Raw genomic sequence first — 21827 nt, 5'->3', positions numbered from 1 at the left:
AAAAACACACTATTATGATCAACTCAAACTCTTGGTGTGTCTCCTAGATGAAATACAAAGTTATCTTGGTTCTTAAAATACATCCATATCACCTATCAGCAGGGTTGCTTCTGCAGAGTTTTCAGTAGACAGGTATCATACAAAGGTCCTTTACTAGTATTTGACATAGATTTAAGATTCTGGTCCTCACAGGAGCACAGCTTCCTGAAAAGCCATCTGATTTGATTTGAGATTCTACTGATGTACAGCCAAGTAAGCTGTCATTCATCAATTAAGTGATTAGCTTTTTCTGTTAGTTTATCAAAAAAATAAGGAGAACATGACAGCGAATTTCATTTCACAGCTTTAAGATAATCTCACTAGTATAACTGTCACAGGACTGTTGTAGGACAGAGAGCAATCTGAACTGGAACTACATAAAATTACTAGTGGTAATACAACAGCTAAGCACAACCATTATTAGAAAGAGACTTCAGAAACAATATATAAAAATGCATTCTAGACAAACTTCATATATATACGCTTTAATTAGTGACTAAAGCTGGAATTCATCAAAATTCAGAATACCAGTACAGCATGGTAAGTTTAAAACAACAGCACTGTTTTAAACGGTAGAAGATAACTGGTATTCTTAACCCTAAAACACTAAATTTAATCACTGGTTTATAAGGAAAGTGTAGCTTTAGATTATTTGCAGGCAAGCCAAAGCTATTAAAAAAAAAAGTCTATCCTACTTCTGGCAATTCTTTATATATCAGAAATGAAGGAACGCAAAATAATGTTAACTAGGAACAAAAACTAACACTGTCAGCTTTCTTAAAGTCACCAACAATCTGTAATTTAAAAAAAAAAAAAAAAGTCATGTCAACATTAGTCACTAGTATGCCCATAGCAATTTCAGCATAGCCAAAGAATTAAAAGAATATTCTGAAGTAGAACAATATTACCAAATGCAAGAACGGACAAATTAACAATAACAGTAAACAGCTCAAATAAAACGACTTTGGGGATTAACTGTTGAACTTAATCTCCCAAATTAAAAAAAGAGACAGACACCATTATAAGTGGTAACTGTTCAGCTCAGCACAAAATAAACAGGTGTCTTCTGTCACTGTACTCAAATATTTGCTACCTTGACCACATTTTAAACTTTTCAAGGAAGCTGCTTCTTCATCAACACTGAGTGGGAAATAAAACCCCAAAGCATAACCTGTTTACAACCCAGGTTTATAGTAAACACTTCTACTAGAAAAAAAACAGATTAAAGCTACTATACATATATATGTAAGTTTTTGATGAATCATATTCCAGACCACTTCAGTTTTTACACATTTTCTCTCTTTTTAAGGTAAGGTAAAAGTGAGATTTTAGTCCTTAACCATACATAAATCCTCCTCAATCACATCCTTAAAATGTCTCAAAGGCATTTGTGTGCCGTCTCAAATTATTTGAAATGTTATATGCAGTATAATTACATTTACATAATCATTTAGCAAATCAAGTTCAATAATGCCTACATTTTCTCAGGATCATGAGCAGATTACAAAGTCATTTCCTTACTTCACCGAAACCATTTTTAAGCTTCTTCGTTCTTCTAAATGTATACCACTTATTTCCACAGTGTGGTCCATCCTATTTGGAGACCAAAGCAAGAGGTCCAAACAACAAAAACACATGATAATGCTGTTCATAGTACTTGTACATATTCTTCCATCAGCCCAAAGCTTTTTGCTTTTTTCTTTCTTTTTCTCCCCCCTAAATCTAGCCCACTTCTGGCAATTCTCCATCTATCAAATATGAAGGAGTGCAAAACAGCGTTAACTGATCAGCATTGTCAACCTTCCTACAATCTCTATTGTGTGTGTAACCATCAACATTCACAGTATCGCCTCTCAGCACTAGCTCAGTTCTATAAAACTGTGTTCATATTTCATGTAAATTTGGAGATTTTAGTCACCTACATTAAGCATCAGTTTTCATTTTCAACTGAAGCTGGTTGTAGACTATTCTCTTTCTTTTTAAAAATGTGTTTAAAAACTTACCATGTAACTTCTCTTATTAAACACTCCAAAGAAATAGATTTTTGAAGGATGCGATCCACTTTCCAGCACCTTACTTTTTAGCTTTGAATATGGAAAATATGGAAGCCCAAATTGCTTCCCAAATGCATGTCTAGATTAGATACATCAGGTATCCACCAAAGAAGGAAAAAGGATCAATTAGCTGAACATCTTTCTCATCTAATTTTGTATGTGTGCATCCATGTATATTAAGGTACAATTCCTAGATCTTCAATTTCATATGAAGTTCATCCAAATTTTAAAAAAGCAGCTATGAACCAATTCAAGTACTACCAAAATATCATAACATCCCACAGTTAACAAACTACTATACCGTATGACACATCAATAACAGTTCAAAACACATGTTGGTAATCCATAGCCTAGAAAAGAAGCAATGCTGGGGAGGTAGAGAAAACTGGATAAAAAACAAAACCAAAAAGCTTTTGGTTTATAAACATAGTGTTTCAACACCAACTTTTCTGTTTATGCTCCCCACACTGTTACACTTGTCTCTTGGCATATGCTCCATCTGGCTGTGGAGATGCATCTGCTGCTTTATGCTGCAGGCTCTACATGTGCAGATGAGCTCTACATGCTTACTCACAGCTACGATCTGACAATCGCATCTCTGATACTAAATACGTCTATGACTAAAGAACACGTATTGCTCCTATACCAGCTCTTCATTACAGTTTTGTGAAAAGGCAGAGAAATAGAGTGCATTTTAATGCAAGATGATGCACTGAATACAGCTTCTGTAAGATTAAACTGGCTTACTTGCACTACTGTAAGTAGCAGCAGGTACATTTACCTGCTTTCTGTCTTGTTTCTGTCAAAACTATGACATGATCACTATCACACCAAGCCATCACAAACATTACTTCCTATTAGAGTCAGCATTTCCCATATTAAGAGATTTAATACAAACATCCAAATCACCTGCTGTAACTTAAACCAAGAAACAATTATGATTATTCCAATACAGCAGTCTTTTCACAAGAATGAGTATGTTTACAGTAATTACATGGTATCATTTAGGATAGATTTTTTAATACTTTTTAATTACGATTTTTATTACTGATTACTGCATATTTCAAGGACAGCTGTCAATATTTGGGGTATAACCTAAGCCTTATACAGCACATTATACTATACTGAAAAGAGCATTAAACTATACAGCACAGAAGAGGCTCATTAACTGACACCTATCCGAAATTCTCATGGGCGCAGATGCCAACTGGTAAAGTAGGTCACCTTTTAGACAGGCTCCTAAAAATCAAATCACCTCAATTTGATGAGGTGATATGATGGAACGTGCACAACCCACCCGCCCACGGCCAAGCGTAGGTTAAATAAACCCCGTTTTCCTGTATCACTCAAGGAACATCAAAGAGTGGAAAAGAGATAAAAAGTCATGCTAAACAGGCAAGAAGAGCCTGCCTTCAGTCCTTGACTCCCAGAAAAAGCGAGGCTGGAAGACAGGGAACAACTGAATGACTGCTGCTTTCTGAGGCCCTCTTGAGGGACAGAAGGACCCAACATGGAAGTGTTACCTTGCAGAGAATCTGTAATAATCTTAACACTCCCTACACTAAAGAAGATCAAGTATGAGTGCCTGTTCATTTCCCTCTTTTCCTTTGGATCAAAAAAGGATGAACGCTCAAGGTCTAAAATTGCCTTTCATACATTGAAACATTCTGTCGACCATATGGATACAGAATCCTGATAAACCTGAAATTCTTCCCATTTTACTCTGCAGAAGTACTCTATTCTTGGCAAGTAATTATTTTTCCTGAAGAAAGAAGTAATGTGTTACAGAAAAAAAGTCCATGAACATTAAAGCATCAAATGCTGTAACACCTACGGCAAGTCCTTCAAATCATAGACAGTACTTCAGTGTAACAATCTTCAGCTGTACCATTACAGCTTTGTAAAACTTCATACATGATCCTAATATTTCAAGAATTCAAAGCACACACTGAATGAAAATTTCACTTTTTTGCAATATCCCTATATGGTCCATCTAACCTGTGCAAGAGCACTAGCTTTCACTCAAATAACTGTGAAAAAATAAGACGAATGAAACCTTATTGTACAACAGAACAAAACCTCTCTCCTCTGATATGAAAAGGACCATATTCTCCAAGAGCAAGAAACAAAGAATTTTTTTGAATGATAATTTATATTTCTGAAATCGTATGAAAAAGTTATTTTGGAATTTCAACAGAAGATACATTTTTTCCTTTCTGAGGCTTAAAGGAAACATTACACTCACCACCTCTTGAGTAAATGCCTTTTACTAAAAGGTCAGGACATCAGCAATCATAAGCAAAGTTTCACTGTCCTCACCAACATCAGCTGTGTTCATCTTCCATATTTCAGAGGGATGCAGAGATTAATCTAAAAAACCCATTAGATAAATTGTACCTGATCCTGATAAGCAAGGAAGTTGTTTCACAGACCTGCGTATGTTCTGAAGATTGAGTGTTTCAAACAACCCTGTTTTCCCTATTCACCTCTTTTTTCCAATGCTGTAAAACAGATTCAAACAGTAAAAGAGTTGAAGATCACAGAGGTTGAGTCCCAGCTCAAAGATGCCACACAAATTATCCTTTAAAACTGGTTACAGGCCATCTTTTAGAAGATCTTCTCCCTTAATTTTTAAAAAGTACCAAATGGTAGGGAAGAGACCATCCCCAAGTATACTACTCATAGTGAGAAAACTAAGCTTACATTAAAATGAAATTCTGTAACTTCCAATTCCAGCTATTCAAAAGTCTGTGATTCTGCCAAGATGGCACAAAAAACATATTCCTTACACTCACATCAGTTACTAGTTACCAAGTAGCTACAAAAGAAAAAAAATTATGACAAAAACCCATGGTAAGAAATAGGTAAAGAAGCCAACAATTTATTGACAGGTAGACTGTTTAGAAATTGAATGAAAAAAAAGGGGGGGAGGGGACGACAAGGAAATATTAACAGAAATTAAAAGGAAAAATGGGACCAACAAAAACACATAAAAGGGACAAAAAATTAGAAAATAATAGGTACAGCACAGCAACAGAGCATTCACATCTACAATACCATGTACAGTGAAAGACATAAGGGCATGTATAAAAAAAAAATCCTAGCATTCATTTAAGATGCCAGTGCTCTCCCTCCTACTATGTTTTCACACAAACGTTCCAGCAGCAACAGAAGATACCAAGCTCTGGGCATATAAAAGCAATTCCTATGCCAAAATTGAACAGGAGGCAACTATAAGGGGAAGATGTGTCATCAATTTCACTTAATAATTTACAACATTACCATCTACCCAGTACTGAAAATAAGTAACAGTAGATTTGTTTCTCCCCTTACACAGCTTCTGAGCTGTGTAGAATTAGCTATCCTTCTAGCACAGCAAAAAAACCCTCCTGTCATGCATATCAGGAACACAGTGGGTCAAGACTAGTTTCACAGTGAGCCTACATCACAATAAATACCATCTGTCATATTCAAGCAGGCAAGTGAATTACTAAAATTTTAACTAAGATATATACATCAGCTATAACCCCATAAAATGGAATTACTTATTCTAAATCGGTTTAGTATATATTCAACAGATTTTTAGGGGTTTTTTGTAATTTTTATTTGTTAAAACAGTATTTCTACATAGGCACAATAAAGAGAAGCCATTTTGCATTGTTCTTTCAGAATGTTTCCCAAATGCTGGTGCTGTAACTTCACCTCTATCATGCCACAAGCATCTGACAATGGTGAAATTACATGAAGCAGTGAGCTTTTGGCAACTATCTACTGCTTAAATACAGGAGTCTTACTCTTCCCGCATCTCATCTCTTCTCCCATGCTCCTCCCTACCTATGCTGTACCTGTCATTGTATCTGCTCCAAAGCACATCATATTCTCTGTTGAACCAATTCAGCTCTGTTGTAAAGCAAAAAAGTAGGTAATTTCCCACTGAATTTTCCCCTGAAAAGGAATGTTTTTCTAAATTAAAGACATTATTTACTTACAGGGGGAAGCAAACCATCCGAACGCAGCCATGAATGATCTCTCTTAATTGCCTAAAGAACAATAGCTAATAGACTACAAAGTTACCACACAGGCAGAGCAAATCTGAAATGCAATCAGTTGCAAAAAATGAAACTGCGGAGTATCTCTCTGAAATACTGTACACATATTTTTTTTCCTGGAATCCAACAGAGAGAAAACATCACTCTACCTTACATATATTGAGCTTGTAAATATTTCATCCTACTGACTTAACTTTCCCTTCCAGAACATAGCCAGAAACTTGAACATATTTTCCCTGCAAAGAGGTATACACTCCCCTTGCTGGCTAAATTAACATTTTACTAAGAAAGAAAAAAACAAAACAACACAAAACCAAACAAACAAAAAACAAAACAAAAAAATTTCAAGCAGACTAAAGAGCGCACAGGGCTAATCTGAAGAGACTGGGAGATGAACTCCTAAATTATACTATGCTTGAAAGATGAGAGTAAACTCCCAAATCCCACACTAGTATAATACAGTAAACCTACAGAGGAAAATCAGAAAGAATCTGCAGATGAGTTCTTGCATGTTCCCCCAGAATAGAAACCATATACGTACTTGGGTACTGACTGCACTTTTTAATGTAGTTGCCAGGGGTCAAATGCTTGACACTGGTAAAAGAACCCAACAACAAAAAACCCCCCAAAAAACTACAAGCAGCCTTGTGTAGAAATTATTTTGGAAGAGGTTCTTAGTCCTCATGATGTGAAGAAGCACTATTACCACAAGTCACAACACAAAGAGGCCTTAGATGCAGAACAAAAGTCAGCCTGGCTGACTTGCTTGCATCCCTATTTCAAATTCACATCTGTCACAGTCAAAAGCTCATCTTGAAAGAATTAGGTTTTCCCTTCCTCTACAGTGGCTATCCCTTATTTACACTAATCCAGTGACTAAGTAACACTCCTCCAACTCTTCAAAGCTTGTATTATCCCTCTCATTAGTACTCCACACTGAAGACAGAAGCTGGGGAGGTTTTCTTTCTGATCATAAAAGTTGGTTGACAAATTAGCAGAGAGTCTTCTCAGAAAGCAATCTAAGGCATTTGTCTATTTCTCAATTTTGCCAATCTGGTTTTTGTTGAAAACTTATTTTCAAGATCAGCTAGTATCCTCCTGTACTCTGTGATCCCCTTGGCAATAGACTCTTCAGCTATACAAGGCTAATCACTATTCCTAAATCATTCCTAAAAAGCAAGGCATTCGTTCGGAAGACAACTTCAGAATTTAAATGAAACACTTAAGTCAGCCACCTGTTTTGGTCTATTTACAGGACTACTGGAGACATGACTCTTATCTGAAACGCAGTTACAGTACATAAAGGCTCCAATTGCCAAGAAAATCCTTGATTTCTACTGCACCTAATTTAGAAATTATGTACTGGAAAGAGTTTCTATTTAAAGCACAAGCATAATAAAAGTAGACGAAACCAATACCTTTGAGAAATATATTCATGCTATTCTATTACTGCAGAAACTCCAATCGTTCTACTGCTATGTTTTAACTAACGTACACAGTGACTGGACAACAAATTTAATTAAGTTAATTTGCTCCATAGACTTTTTTTGTTTTGTTTTTTTGGCTGAACAAGTGGCAGCACAGGCTGTGGCTGATTTGATCCATATGCAACATTTGACTGGTAAAGTGGCTACTACCTCAAAAGCGAAAAGGGGCCAACCATAATTGTCTTTTAGGCTGAGGGCATTCTTTGGACCTTATTCTCCATCCAACTGATTTTTTTTCCCTGAAAACCTTGAACACTTGCCCCCTTCCCTCCCCCAGAAAAACAACCATCTTTCACACCTCTATTTCCATTGCCAAATGTGGTTGAAATCAAACATGTTTCCCAGAAACTAGCAGGGGGTGGAGGGCAGATGGGAAAACAACATGGCTGTAAAGATTACTTACTGCCTTAGAGAAACCAGACTAAAAGCAGTAGTTTACATTTTATGACAAGGTCTTCAAGTTATTAAATACATCTGGTTAAAATATCTTAAAATACTCTACATTGCTCTATATTTGAAGTATTAAGCAGATAAGAAAACTGATGTGTCTTTTCAAATTGTTACCTCAACGATATCTGAGTTGGTTCTGCTTTCATGGGGCTCGTTGTATTCTGTGTATTTAAGTAGAACTTTGTCCATATCAGTGCTAGCATACTGAAAGAGTTTGTTAGAGCTGTTAAAAATGATGAGTGCTATTTCACAGTCACAGAGTACACTCAACTCATATGCCTTCTTCATTAATCCAAACTTCCTCTTTGTAAAGGTGACCTAGAGAAGAAAAAAAAAAAAAATCATTATTCTTTAACACATGACAAGGGTTTGAAGGACTATAATCAAGTATTCAAGGAATATACCAATTGAGCCTACACTATTTATTCCTACTAACAAGCGATGTAACTGAACACGTGTACAAGCTTAAAAGAAGAACTGCCTATCATATTTGGGTGTCACTTTTAGGGCCAATGCTCTACGTTAGACTAAGCTAAACAATTACACCCCCCCAACTCTTCCACTGGTATGTAACTACCAAGGAGAGTTAAAGTTTCTAGGATCCTCTAAACATATTTCCTTCTGTTCAACCAATATTGACTTTCCAGATATCACAATACCTTCTCCTGTGATGAACACTTATTCTGTAACTAGTTTACAGGTTACTCAGAACCTTAATTCCAGTAAAGTTGAAGAAAACAGCAATATCAATGGAAGCAACACTGTGACTATGATTCTATGGTTTCTAATTATGCAAAGCTAAGAAATATGCTTATTTTGTTGTTATTAAACTATCTAATCAGATTCACTTATACTTTTAAGCTGTTTTCTGCCACTTGGGAACATTGTGAAACAATCACTCTGTCCAATTAGAACTGCTGTGGGGAAATAAATCCATTACACACCATGACAAAGGAGCATTTGTCCATTGGGGAAGGGGGAAAGACAGTTAGAAAAATCACCATCAATTATGAAAAAAAAAAAGTTTTAAAAAATTATTCCTTTCACAAGAGTTCAGTTAGTTAAGGGTATAAGAGCATCAATGTATTTGACATCAAGTTGAATCAAACACAGGTCTGATGCTAAGGCCAGCTTTTCTTCAAGGACAGTATTTGTACTAAACATCCTCTTAAGTGTCTCAAAAAGGCACTTAATCTACTAGTATGAGGTTAATGTTCTGAAACCTTTTAAATAAAGATGCTATTTTTGGATCTAGCCTTTCAATTTGAGCTTCGGCATTGAAGGGAACACCTCTGTCTGGGGCCATATTCACACCCCATATTACAATTCAAAGCATACGCCTCTGGGGCAGGTGAGTGACCTACATGCCCTACATATTTAACAGACAATAGTGAGAATACTTTTGCAAGATATGGAATGAAGTAAAACACAAGAAACAATCAAACCTGGTTTATGGGTTTCTACAGTTTAACATGTTAATTACCTAGGTGTACATCAAGTTTTTGGAAGATGGATGGGAAAATTCTGTGTATACACACCTCAAGGTGTTTTTTCCAGAGATGAGTATCTCATGTATATTACTTCTTTTCTAATATCCATAATACAAAATATATACTATCCTTCCCACTACATAAATAGTCTCAGAGAGATGCAGACAGAAATACTAGCAACATTATGTACATAGCATGCTGACAACAACTGTATTATTAAAACAGTACATGCATACTTTGCTCTTCCACCACATGTTTGCAAAGGTACTGTGGACCTGAGATTCCTCTCCAGGTATAAAACAGTATCCATGTCCATTTAAAAAAAAAAAACCAAACAAACCAACCAAAAAGCCAAATCCATTTCAACATGTGCCCTCTTCCCCCCAAAATGCACTGTGCCTATGATTTTTGAAAAGCTGGATTGTTAGCACTTAGCCACAGCAGGAATAGAGGTAAAAAACAGAAGGCCTAGAAAGATGAGAATATGGAATGTCAAGCATATTATGATAACCATAGTTCCACTTAAGCGCTTGTCCAGTGTTTCTAACTTAGAAACTTCTTCGGGTTTAAAGACCACTAATCACCAAGCCTTTTGTGAGGCCTGAACAATCCGTGTTCAGATGAAGAGTGAGTACTTACCGTAACTTTTTTATTCAACCCTTTTAAAGTAGGTTTGGTGAGAAGCTCCGTTAAGATACAGCACTATCTCTGAAACAATTTTATATAAGAGTGCTGTAACACATTCAAGGTTCAACTAGGGGAAGCAATCTTTTTACCTAATTATTGTTTAACAATTACAATACATTAGTGAGACAAGATGCCAAAAAATCTGACGGACTTTACCTTAATGCATCTTCTGTTAGTATTTTGTTTTCAGTTATCAATTCATCAAGCTGACCAAGTACAAATGTGGCTTTTACTGGGCTGTACTTTTCCCAAATGCAGGTGGAAATTTTACTATCCACATATAATGCAATACAGCTGCTTTCTAAGAACAGATCTTGTGTAAGTCTCCTAGCAGTTCTGTCACTGTACACATGCCTTCTTTCAGAACGCTTGGGATTTATTTATCCTATCTTGGATAAGACATTAAGAATTACTTTGTCTGGATTCCTCTGGGGATTTGGGGAAACTGTGGGGTTTTTTCAAATAGCTGTTGTTGTTCTTCTAGATACTTCAGTTACAAGACACTTAAGACATTATTACCCAAGTATGAGCAGGCATAGACAGATACTACTGTTTAGTTTTTGTCAGGAAAAAGGCATCATAAACAAGATGTGTGTGTGCTATATTACTTTGAGAAGTCATTAAATGAAGAGTCTGAAGGCTTAGTTTCACTGAGGACCCGTACGGTCCTGGGCAAGGGATCTTAACTTCTCTACTGAAATGTTATCTTTCTCACCTCTTGTAGGGCTATTCTACTTGTGAGATTTTTCACTTGTGAGATTCTCAGCAAGCATCGATTTCTCACTTTGTTTGGACAGTGCTTGCACAAACCCCACTACCACTGGAGTCCCAGCCTTACTTTAATGCACATAGACTATTATAAACTCAAGTTTTCATTTAAGAACTCAGAAAGCAGAATATTAGTTCTGCAAATTTATCTTTTTTTTTCCTTGCCATTTAGGACCACACTAAAAAAAAAAAAAAAAATGTATCTTTATTGCAGGCCAATGGCTTCCTCAGCACTATTCCAATATTGCTTAGCAAAAAAGGGCAAGAAGGAGAGAGCAAAGGCAGTAAGGTTGAGCTCCTCTGATATCTAATTTACTGTACTTTATTCTCTTCAGCTTAATGAAGATAAATGTCCTACAGCTCATTCAAGCAGATAAGACTGCTTAATTAATAATACAATGACAGTCTCATGACAATTGTAATCCCTTAGAGTAATGGTCTATATATTCTGTTTTGAGCTCACATACAATCCCATCAGAAATAAGATGCTTCTGATAAAACAATAGCTTTTCTTCCCACATAAGTTATATGAATTTGCTCTACAGGCAAAGCTCTATGCCATTCTACTCGTACTTTCAAACGAACAAAACCTAAACACCACACTAAACATCTAAACAGGACATCATATGTATGTCCATGAATGACCTACTAACCAGCTATGTATGCCATAGGAAAACTGACAGAACGCAACTGAACTATACTTTCCATTTGGCAAAACCACCCCTAAATGCCCTCCTTATCTAAGTCAATGAAAAAAATTCTCAAAAGTAAATTAATACCTAATAAATATCCTGTGCATCAGGGCATTTTAGTATATTAAAACTCTATATACTAGCTACCAAAACCGCAGGACGTCAGTGGAGTTAAAGAACACCATCAACACCTCTACACATAAAAAAGTTGGCTCTGCTGACAAAAACTATTTAATCTCTTGAAAACCTTTTAAAAACAAGATGCAGTATGTTATCATCTCTGAGCTTCCACAGAAAAAGGATAAGGCAAGCCTAATTTCACTTTTAAGTTAGAGCTTAAAGCCTCTTCCTAATCACTAAAAAGCCCAAAAAAGTGCTAGCCAAAAACCAGCCAGAAAGAAAACTTAGAATTTAATCCCCATATTTTGCTTCAGTCCACAGCAATGGTACAAGTCGGCTGAAATTTGATACAAATGCACTAATTCTCCTCCTCTCCATTGTTCCAATCTGAACAATGAGATGGAGATCCAAAAAAACCCCAAATCCCCCTGAAAAAAACCCACCACACGAAAGTCAGGGTATAGTATAACACCATTTGTATTTCAAGCAGAACAAAAACATGGTTGTCCAACTTACTCCAAATAAGTTAAAAAAAGGGGGGAGGGGGATCAATTTCCACCTCTGCAATGTGCCTGAATTTCTAGAGCAAGATCTGAAAGAACTGAAGTTATTAATTCATCTACTTTTACTACGTGTACTTAAGACATTTATCTACATCAAACATACAGTCACTGTGCGATTAAAGCTGTTCAAACACAATACTTGGCTTTCTCCCAGACTCCAATAATACTTTTCTTGCTATATATAGTCTTCTCAGAGTTTACATTGCTTTAAAGTGATACAGGGAGAAAAACAAGCCTGTTCACAAACAAAACAATGGGCTCTGAGCTGATGTGTCAGCAGCAAGACAGTTTCATGGAATTCTGACACTACCCCAATATCAAGCTGGTGCTCAGGAGAAGTTAAAAAAGCAAATCAAATACTAGGAAGGGAACAGAGAACAAACACCAGTACACCACTATATAAGTCCATGTTTTGCATGCATCTTGAACACTGTGCAGTTCTGGGTCCCTTTGCCACCAAAAATAACGTAGCAATACTCAAGAAGGTTTAGGGAAAAGTAGTAACAATGGTCAAAGGTATGGAATAAATTCTGTATTAAAACAACCAACTAATCTAGGGTGCTTCAGCCTGAAAAAGTTACTTTAAGAGAAAATAAGAAAACATGGCAGAGGTCCACAGAATGAACAAGCAAGATGGAGAGACTAGATAGGGAGTGACTGCTGCCTCTTTCATACAAGAGCTAAATAACTAGCAGAACCATGACTAAGCATAAGTGAAAAGGTGTTTTTGAAACAACACGTAATAGACCTACCTACAGGAAATCCTAGCCAAAAGATGTTGTAAATGCAGCAACTTTATAAGGGCTCAAAGGATAACTGAACAAGTTCACTGGCAGGGGGCGGGGAAAACAAACAAACAAAAAAATCCATTAATGGTTACTAAATATACGGAAACCACATCCAGCTCAGGAAATCCCTGAGCTAAGAATAGTTAGAAGCTGGAAGAGGATTACAGAGTAGTGTAACATGTGCATCTCTATCCTACACTTACTTGCTTATGACCATCATTGGACAAAAGATACTGGCCTAGTGGCATCTTTGGTCTGACCCACTATGACTATTCTTAAAGATCCTAAGTCATTCCTACAATATTTTTCCTTAAAAATGGTGGCTTCCAGATAGCCCACTATACATTTCAATATCCAATTAAAATTTTATTTCACATCTCATGTAGCAATTTAGAAGTTAAGAGGAAACACTACTTCTGCACAGAGTCATCAGCCTTTGGTACTTTTCAAGTTCACAGGACACCTCTTTATTAGGGCAAGAGCAACCAAGTAAGCAGCTTTCCCTAAACCAGTGCACTTTTGAGTACTCTTCCCTTTTGACTGACAATTTTTTAAGACTCTTGTAATAAACAGCACTTACAAGGAATATAAATAAATGCTTTTAAATAGAATCATGTTAAAATTCATTACTGTATCCAAACCACTGTAGATCATTGTCCACAGCTATGTCAAACTCCTCTGTCAAAGAGGCTGCAGCAACTACTTCTACTAAATCCTTTCTGAATTTCTCATCCTTTCTCCATCTTTATTACTAAGTGTTCCTAGTAGCTATCAGATCAAGTACGGTGTCTGTTTCAACATGATCCTCTACTAGAGTATCTAGTTCATGCAGACTCCTTGGTTTTTGTGAACAGAGAACTTGTTCATGCAGACTCCTTGTTTCTCACCTGTCTGTTCCGTTCATCCATTATTCTTGTGATCTGTATTTTCTTTCTCCCCATTTTCAGCCTCCTCTTTCTTTTGCTTTGCAATCCAGAAATATACTAATCCAAGAAGTTTCACTCTTCAGTATTCTAACACATGATACGGTTTTCTTTTACTTTGTCTTCAGCTTGAGAAAAGGTTCTTATTTCTTCTTATAAACCCCTAAAAAATAAAATTTTGAAAAAAATTAACTTACAAATTAATAAAGAGGAAGCATCATTCAACACGTATATAGCCGTAAAACATGTGCATGCATAAAACAGGAACCAAGTATTTTCACTAATAAATATTACACTACATACTTTGTTCCAATTAAACAAACTCCAACTAGTTTGCTAGATTCTAAATCTAGCAGGTTTGTAGGTAAAATGACCAATAATTTCATACACTTTCAAGTGGATGTCTTAAAAATTTACAGTTGTCAAAGGGGGTGGTGCTCACCACTCTAAGCTTTAGGCCTTGAGTGATCTGAGGTTTCAAAAATTTACCCACAAAGTTTTGGTAAACTCCATTCATTATTTTAGGAAACCTTATAGAGAAACCGCTTTGTATTTCCTGTTTGTCTTGTAAAATTGTCATCACAATAATGAAACAAAGCCATGAGAACATCAAGTTTCTGTTACTGAACTAAATTACACCTCATTTCATAAGACAGTATTTGGAGTTTCATTGGGAAGCAAGAGGGAGAAGGAAAGAGGGAAGATCTTTACTTAAAAAGGATAAAGACCACAGAAAATATTTTCGCAACAGAACTATTTCGCAGCTACCAAGACACCAAAGAATAATTAAGACATTCACACAGCTACTCTCTCTACAATAACCTGTAAGTTGCACATTTGCCAATAACCAATTACCAGTCCAGCACTTGTTTCATTTTGGTAAATTGTTTAAGAAAGATAAAGGTGCATGCAACTTGAAAAGCCAGCGTGCCATCATAATATTTTACTCTGGTACTAATGCACCAAACTGACTTGTAAAACACTGATATTTGACAAACTTTAAATGCATTTTCGGTAAAAAAATTGCCAAGAACTGGAGAACACAAAACTGGAGAACAATTGAAAAGAAACAGCCTCTAGAACATCAACTGTATACTAGAATGTATAAACATGAAGTAGGTACACCTTATTCTAATTCCACCTAATATTCATTAAAACAAAAGGGGTAAAGACAGCCACAATATTAGCTTATAACCTCTCCAACTTTCCAACCCAAAACGTCTTTTGAAATCAAGCCTTGCATATTTTAATATGGGTGTCACAATGCCATATCCTTGGGGCCATGTGTAGAAAGTGGTGCAACCGCATCACCATCAGACAGCTAATAAGTAGAGACAGCAAGAGGCAATTAGTCACAGGCTACACTTCACAATACATTCAATGTACACTGAGGAAACAACCATGACGTTCTGATGCAGCTTGGGAGAAAAAAAAAGAGGTGGAGGAACATCACAAAATGAAGGGATGTCATTTTATATTTACCTGACATCAACAAAGGACTGCTTTGGTAAAACGTCATAAAATGGCCAACAGTATTTAGAAATACTATTCCATGGAATTTAAGATCAAAACAACACTAAGATTAGGTGATGTCCATTGGCCAAAAGGATATGCACTAGACATTGTTTATACATCAAAACACTTAAAAGGATGCATCAGCATTGCATTCCTTTTATTTTCTTCAAGAAATAAATTTCTTCCAAGGTGCTGCTAAAAAGGTATTAATAGCTAGGTAAGGCCAGATGAAAAAGCCTCTACACAACCAATAGCACACAGCAAATATTTTACATGGAAAGCAACAGCTGGCATATAAATTTATACCTTTTTTGTTAAAAAAACCCACCAAGAATATCCACTGGACTCTAAGCTTCAATTCCTAAAACATTCAGTCTTAAGTCGGCTGCCTCACTCTCTTAAAAAAAACAAAACCAAACCAAAACCAAACAAAAAAAACCCCTCAGCTCATGCTATGCTCACACATTGAATTTAGTTCTGCAAAAATCTGGTTGCATTCCTTGAACATACCTAGTAAAAGGGTCTCTATAAGCAGGTCTTAAAATTTGTTTTCTCCTTCATGTGTGGCTTCATTTTTTAAATATACCATCCATTATTGAAACAGTTCTCTGCATACAGAATTACCAGATTCCTTCCTCTGCTTTTTAAAAGCACTCACCATCCTAACTAGTACATACAAATAGCCACCACATGTGAGACCAAAGCTCCATCTGGTCCAGCATTTTATCCATGGCTATTAGCAAATATCACTGGGATGGTAACAGAGGGACATAGGAATAGAATAAGCATATATCACTTCAAAGCAATATTTATAAAGCATTTTCTCCAGATATCCAGTGATTTTTGAATCAGGAACTTCTGAAGTCATATATGGAATCTTAGGTTTAAAGCTGTTCATCAAATCCTTTTCCATGAATATTACTTTTGAATCTTGGTAAATTTTTAGCACCTAGAAGCAAGGAGTTCCACAGCTTAGTTATTCATCAGAGTAGAAGATATATCCTTTCATTTAAGCCTGATCCTGCTAATTATAATTTTGTATCCACATATTTTTAATTATACGAGGCAGTAAACAAACAGCCATCTTCACCTTTCATGTTAGTCCTGATTTTGAAGCCTATATTGCATCTTCCTTCAGCTACCTTTACTCAAAACTAAAGAATCCTACTCCAACCACTTCTTACACAAAACCCATTCTCTGGCCAGCCATCCTGTCCGCCTCTCTAACCTTCCCAGTTACGCACTGTTCTTTCCAAAACAGAAGGACACACGGTGTGTACAGTATACAAGCTAGAAGGTATATACAATTCTATTATAATCTACCATAAATTTATACAAAGGCATAACAAAATTTTATGTTCTACTGCATCATACTGCATACACAGACATACACCTAGGCAAATTTACTAGTTCTCAAAATTTTCCTAAGGAAACAGACCTATGCTCCAGAACACAATTTTAAAACCCCTATGGGGGACCACATGCTTTCTTCATACAGTCCTATCTCATTCACTCAGCTCTTCCACCTTCTGCAACAGATATTCAAAAGCAAGTCTATGCAGTGAATACAATAAGGAGCTCATGGCAGAACAGGGTAGAGAGGAAGGGAAATACAATGTGAGATTATGCAATATATATACTTAAGGACAGAAAATAAGAGATGCACAAACGTTTTCCATGAGCTAACGGAAGAAACAACAGCGGGGAAACACTATTATCTGCTCCATGTACCACTGCACAAAGGGAAAACTGACAGCAATTTTCACCAACATTTTGTTATAGTTTTGGGGTGTTATTTCAGGTCTTTTAAAATTAGTATGCTCTATTAGGCATAAATGCATCAACCCATTTCCCATTTATGACCTCTGCTTCACCTTCTTTAATCAGTTCACTGTTGCCTCTCATCTCAGGTCTGCTACTTTCTTCAACCTCAAGTGCTTTTCTCACTTAGCAAGTTCCAAATTCCTGTTTGCATGTCGGTCCCCATCTGGGTTCAGCCTCCACAGGTTGCTATGGACACCAGAAACCTGGCTTTGAAACACATTTACCAAAGGCAACCCAGCTCTGAAATACCGCATCCCTTTCATTTTGAAGTCACCTACAAGATGATTTTCAAAGCTAAGAATTGAAACATTGAGTTTGGCATGAGCTTAGGGTAGAAAGGATCTTGACACTAACTGCAAAATCAGAGTAAATTGTGCAGTAAAAAGCCACTTTTCATGTGTGCTCAGAACATCCAAATGGGAAGTTACCACCAATGACAAACGCACGTTACATTTCTCATGGGAGCAATGACTTTTCCCTTTTCTAATCCTTACTAATCTAATTCCTTTCTAATCACGTCAGAGTTGCAGTTTTATTTTCCATCCTGACTGGCAACAAAACTATACAAGATAAAAGACTGTGCTCACTATATGGTTACATCAAAAATGTAATTAGCAAAGTTTTAATTTTGCTAAATCATAGTTGCATTGCAAACATACTTAGGTAAAATTCTTAAGTCATAAAGCCATTTCATCTAGATCATCAACAAACTTTTGCCCAAATAAAGGAAAATTAACAGACATTTATGAAGATTAATGCACACTTATTTCTGAAAGTAAACGTGAAACTTATGTGAAGTAACCTTGATGACGGTAAAGTTCTACTTCCTTAAGTGACACAATCAAATGACAGCCACTAAAACTGCTTTACATTACTTGGATGGGCACACAGAAGCAAATTTTTTTCCCCCCTTTTTTTTTTTAAAAAAGAATTTCAGGCATGTATTACATAAAACAATAAGAATAAGCAGAGAAAAAGGAAAACACCCTATGTGCTTCATGATGAGCTTCAAACAGAAAATAATGTCAGCTTGCAATAATAGCAAGAAAAATTGTATTTGTAGCTGTCCAAGTAAAAGCCTCTATTACTGTATAAAAGTAAACTTTATTCCAAATTTTCGGATTTATTCCCTTCCTCAACACACGTGAAAACACCACACTAAATACGGAAACACAACAGAACCATATGCAAAAATATGCCCTCATGACTGCATATTTTCAGCAACTCAGATCAGTTCATTTGTTGTCAAAGTTGCTTACGGTTTCATAAATAGCGAGAGATATACAACTTTAAAGCAAGCAAACTATATTTGACCTATTTAAAAAGATTCATTCAAGGGTTCAGTGGAAACAAATTGTATCAGTGTAGAACTCCACAAGGCCTTAAAGCCTTCTGGCAGAACAGGTTAGGAAAAACTACGTCAGAACTATATTCCTTCCACTTATTTTCCTTTTACTTCTCTCTGCCTCTCTTTGTTTTCTTGGAACCTTCATTTCATCATCATGGTTACAGGTTTACATTTGACAGTAACCATCTCATCACAGCTCATTTACTGCAACGCACACAAAGAAATGAGTGTCATGACGTCAGATAATTTGCATGATAACTCTCAAAAGCCACAGCTGCATGAAAGCACAGATCTATATAGATGCATCTTACACTGGTAAGCCTTAGGTAAGGCTTACTAAATAGCAGACAATAATTTTGACTAAATCGAAGTTATTAGCTCTTTTTCTAGTCTTAGAAGAGCTTGTGCAGATATTTTTGTAGATTTGGCCCCTAAGCATGAACTGATGGGCATAGACTGCACAACCAAATCATGGCTGAACTGCACATTCACTGCTAATTCTAACTAACACTTCGCATGCTTACCAAGGATGTGACCAGAATATAAATATTCCCATACATATCAAGATGGAGACTAGGCCCATCACCAGGTGTCGACTGTTTTACATTAACAAGGCAGATAACACAGTATCTCATTTTTCCATAGCACCTGTAAACATGTAAGTCTCATGCCCCCCCCCCCCCCCCCGCCCCAAAACTCATAAGTGGAAATAGCTAGAAAAAAATTAAGAGTCAAATAATGTCTTCACCAAAGTAATTAATCAAAAGGTTAATCAAAAGGTTCTCAGATTCCATTTCACTGTCCTGAAGTAAGAGATAAGAACATTTTCTTCTTCATAACCTCAAAGAGAATGCAAACCCATATAAAGTAAGTATACAACTCTAGACACCTTTCTTCTAAATCCCAGACTAAATATACAAAATATATTCACTCAGATTTGGATCTGCACTGAAACATGTTGAGAGCCATGGGGTGTTATTACTGTGCTCTAGACATTCTACCAGCCCTGCTCCAAAATTCATTGCTGCCACTTTGAAGCTCGATTTTAAAATTAAGATTTCAAGCAAAGGGACTCCATCTACCTACATGTTTGCACTTAACAGAGATGACGCTCAATTTCTTGCTGGGGTTTTTGCAGAGGTGTGCAAAAACAGTAAGAAAAATGTTTCCTACAGCCACATTTCCATAGCCCTGTCATCACACATTGCTGTAAGCAATGTAAATTATAAGTGTAAAACAATAGCGTGGCCTACCTCTTCAAAACAAGACTACACGTTGTCATTTATCTCACTTCTTGCTGTACCACAGTATTAGGAAAGAAATCTTTTTTTCCATCCTCAGTTTAGAAGCCATTCTTCTACATCCAAGTAGAGCCTTACAGCAAATGAGACTGGCCTCAGAGCTCCAAGGTCCTCAGCTAGCAAGTGATACACAAGCATTGTTATAAAACAATAATACAACCCTTAGCCAAAATAACTTTTTTTAAAAAGTAGGACAACATAAAAAACAGGAAGCCATAAACAATTCTTTATTGATATTCTTTTTTATGCATCATAAAACACTTGTTTCTTTCAGCTGGGAAGAACACCACACATCTTCGATACTAGACCATTTAAGTAAACTGTACTTCTAAGAGTGGATTTGTGGAGTTTTGCAACTGAACAGAGTCCTCAGTTTCCACCTTAAAACCAAATCTATTTTTGAGCTTCTGATTTGTAAGTTACACAGCTTTTCAAATTAAGTTTTGAAGGCATATTAGAAAATATCTCAAAGTACTTTCAAAAAATATGGTCTTACTAAAGTACCGCAACTTCCGAATGCTATTTAAATATACTGTTGCTCAAAATGGCCTTTACTGCCATTCTTTTTCATGCATTAAGTCCTAAGATGCACTAAGTCCTAAGATGAAGTTGAATAACTATATTTTCTTGCAAACAGAACTACAGAAATCTAAGCTGTATGAAAAATGAACTAAGATTTAGATGCCTGGTTTTAAAACAAGTTTTATTACTCTTAGAATGAACATTTTCTTTAAAGATAGATTTTCCCGAGCTGACAGACCAAACAGTTTTCAAGAACTACCAGCATCACCTGTGACAGTACATGCACTCCTAGATAATATGACAAATGTGGCCTTGTCTAGGAGCAGGGACAGACAGGAATTCTGCTCTAGTTAGTTATTTAAAATTAAATGGGTTCACAGTTCAAACTCAATACCCAAATATTTTTCACATTGCTATGAACTTTTTTTCTTGGCCTACTGCTTAAGTCCAAAAAGTATGTATCATCCTATTCTGAGCATTTATACTCTCTAGAAGCAAAACAGCCATTATCAAGCTATCTGTAAAAGCATACATCTTTACCACATATTTTCAAGTGACAATAAATTTTATTTTATTGTTCCCATCCATAAATTTGGTCTTGATATTTTCTAAAATAATTTATCTTCGCATTCTCAAAAACATGTTAGAATGCAGTTGGAAAATAGGACCTGGAAACTGATGAGCTAACAGTGGGGAAAGAAGACCACAGAAAAAGAACTAAACTTTCAATACTGGATTAAAATCCAATTTTAGATAGAAGCAGAACTTAAAATATTAAGTAATCACAAGAATTCTGTTGCCAGACTTCTACAGACAGATTAAGAAAATAACTGCAAGACTGAATAGCAGTCTGAAAAATATGCTCCAGAGTGTTTCTCAGGAAACTTGTTCCTAATTTATCATATAATTTGTCAAAAGATGCGACTTTTCCATGGTATACAAAAATAGCCACAAAGAAAGATGATTCTGGACACTGTTAACAAAACAAAACCCAATATTTAAAAGCTATGGCCAGAAAGACTGATTTCCTAGTGAACGAACCATAGCTTTTAGAACAACCACGTCAGTTTGATCACAATTTTAAATCTTTTGACCAGATAATCTTCCCTTTTTTTCCATTTACAGCTCTTGTAAAGAGCTGTAAATGGAATTTACAAGATGTAAATGGAATTTACAAGAATTTACAGCTCTCTAGTTCATTAATTAA

At 36.1% G+C, this 21827-nt stretch overlaps 1 protein-coding gene across 7 annotated transcripts in view; it reads right to left on the bottom strand.

Moving 5' to 3' along the window:
- Positions 1–21827, bottom strand: part of MEF2A (myocyte enhancer factor 2A) — a 95580-nt gene that overhangs the window by 43213 nt on the left and 30540 nt on the right. For all 7 annotated transcript variants that reach the window (XM_075506297.1, XM_075506302.1, XM_075506300.1 and 4 more), the window contains exons 2-3: positions 14075–14273; positions 8194–8397 (exon numbers count right to left, since the gene is read on the bottom strand). In XM_075506297.1, the coding sequence (XP_075362412.1) occupies positions 8194–8397; positions 14075–14128 (258 nt within the window). In that variant the 5' untranslated portion in view covers positions 14129–14273. The remainder of the gene's footprint in view (positions 1–8193; positions 8398–14074; positions 14274–21827) is intronic.

This window comes from Mycteria americana, chromosome 6 (assembly GCF_035582795.1).
Source record: "Mycteria americana isolate JAX WOST 10 ecotype Jacksonville Zoo and Gardens chromosome 6, USCA_MyAme_1.0, whole genome shotgun sequence".
Lineage (NCBI taxonomy): Eukaryota > Metazoa > Chordata > Aves > Ciconiiformes > Ciconiidae > Mycteria > Mycteria americana.
This window is presented reverse-complemented; position numbering and strand designations above follow the sequence as displayed.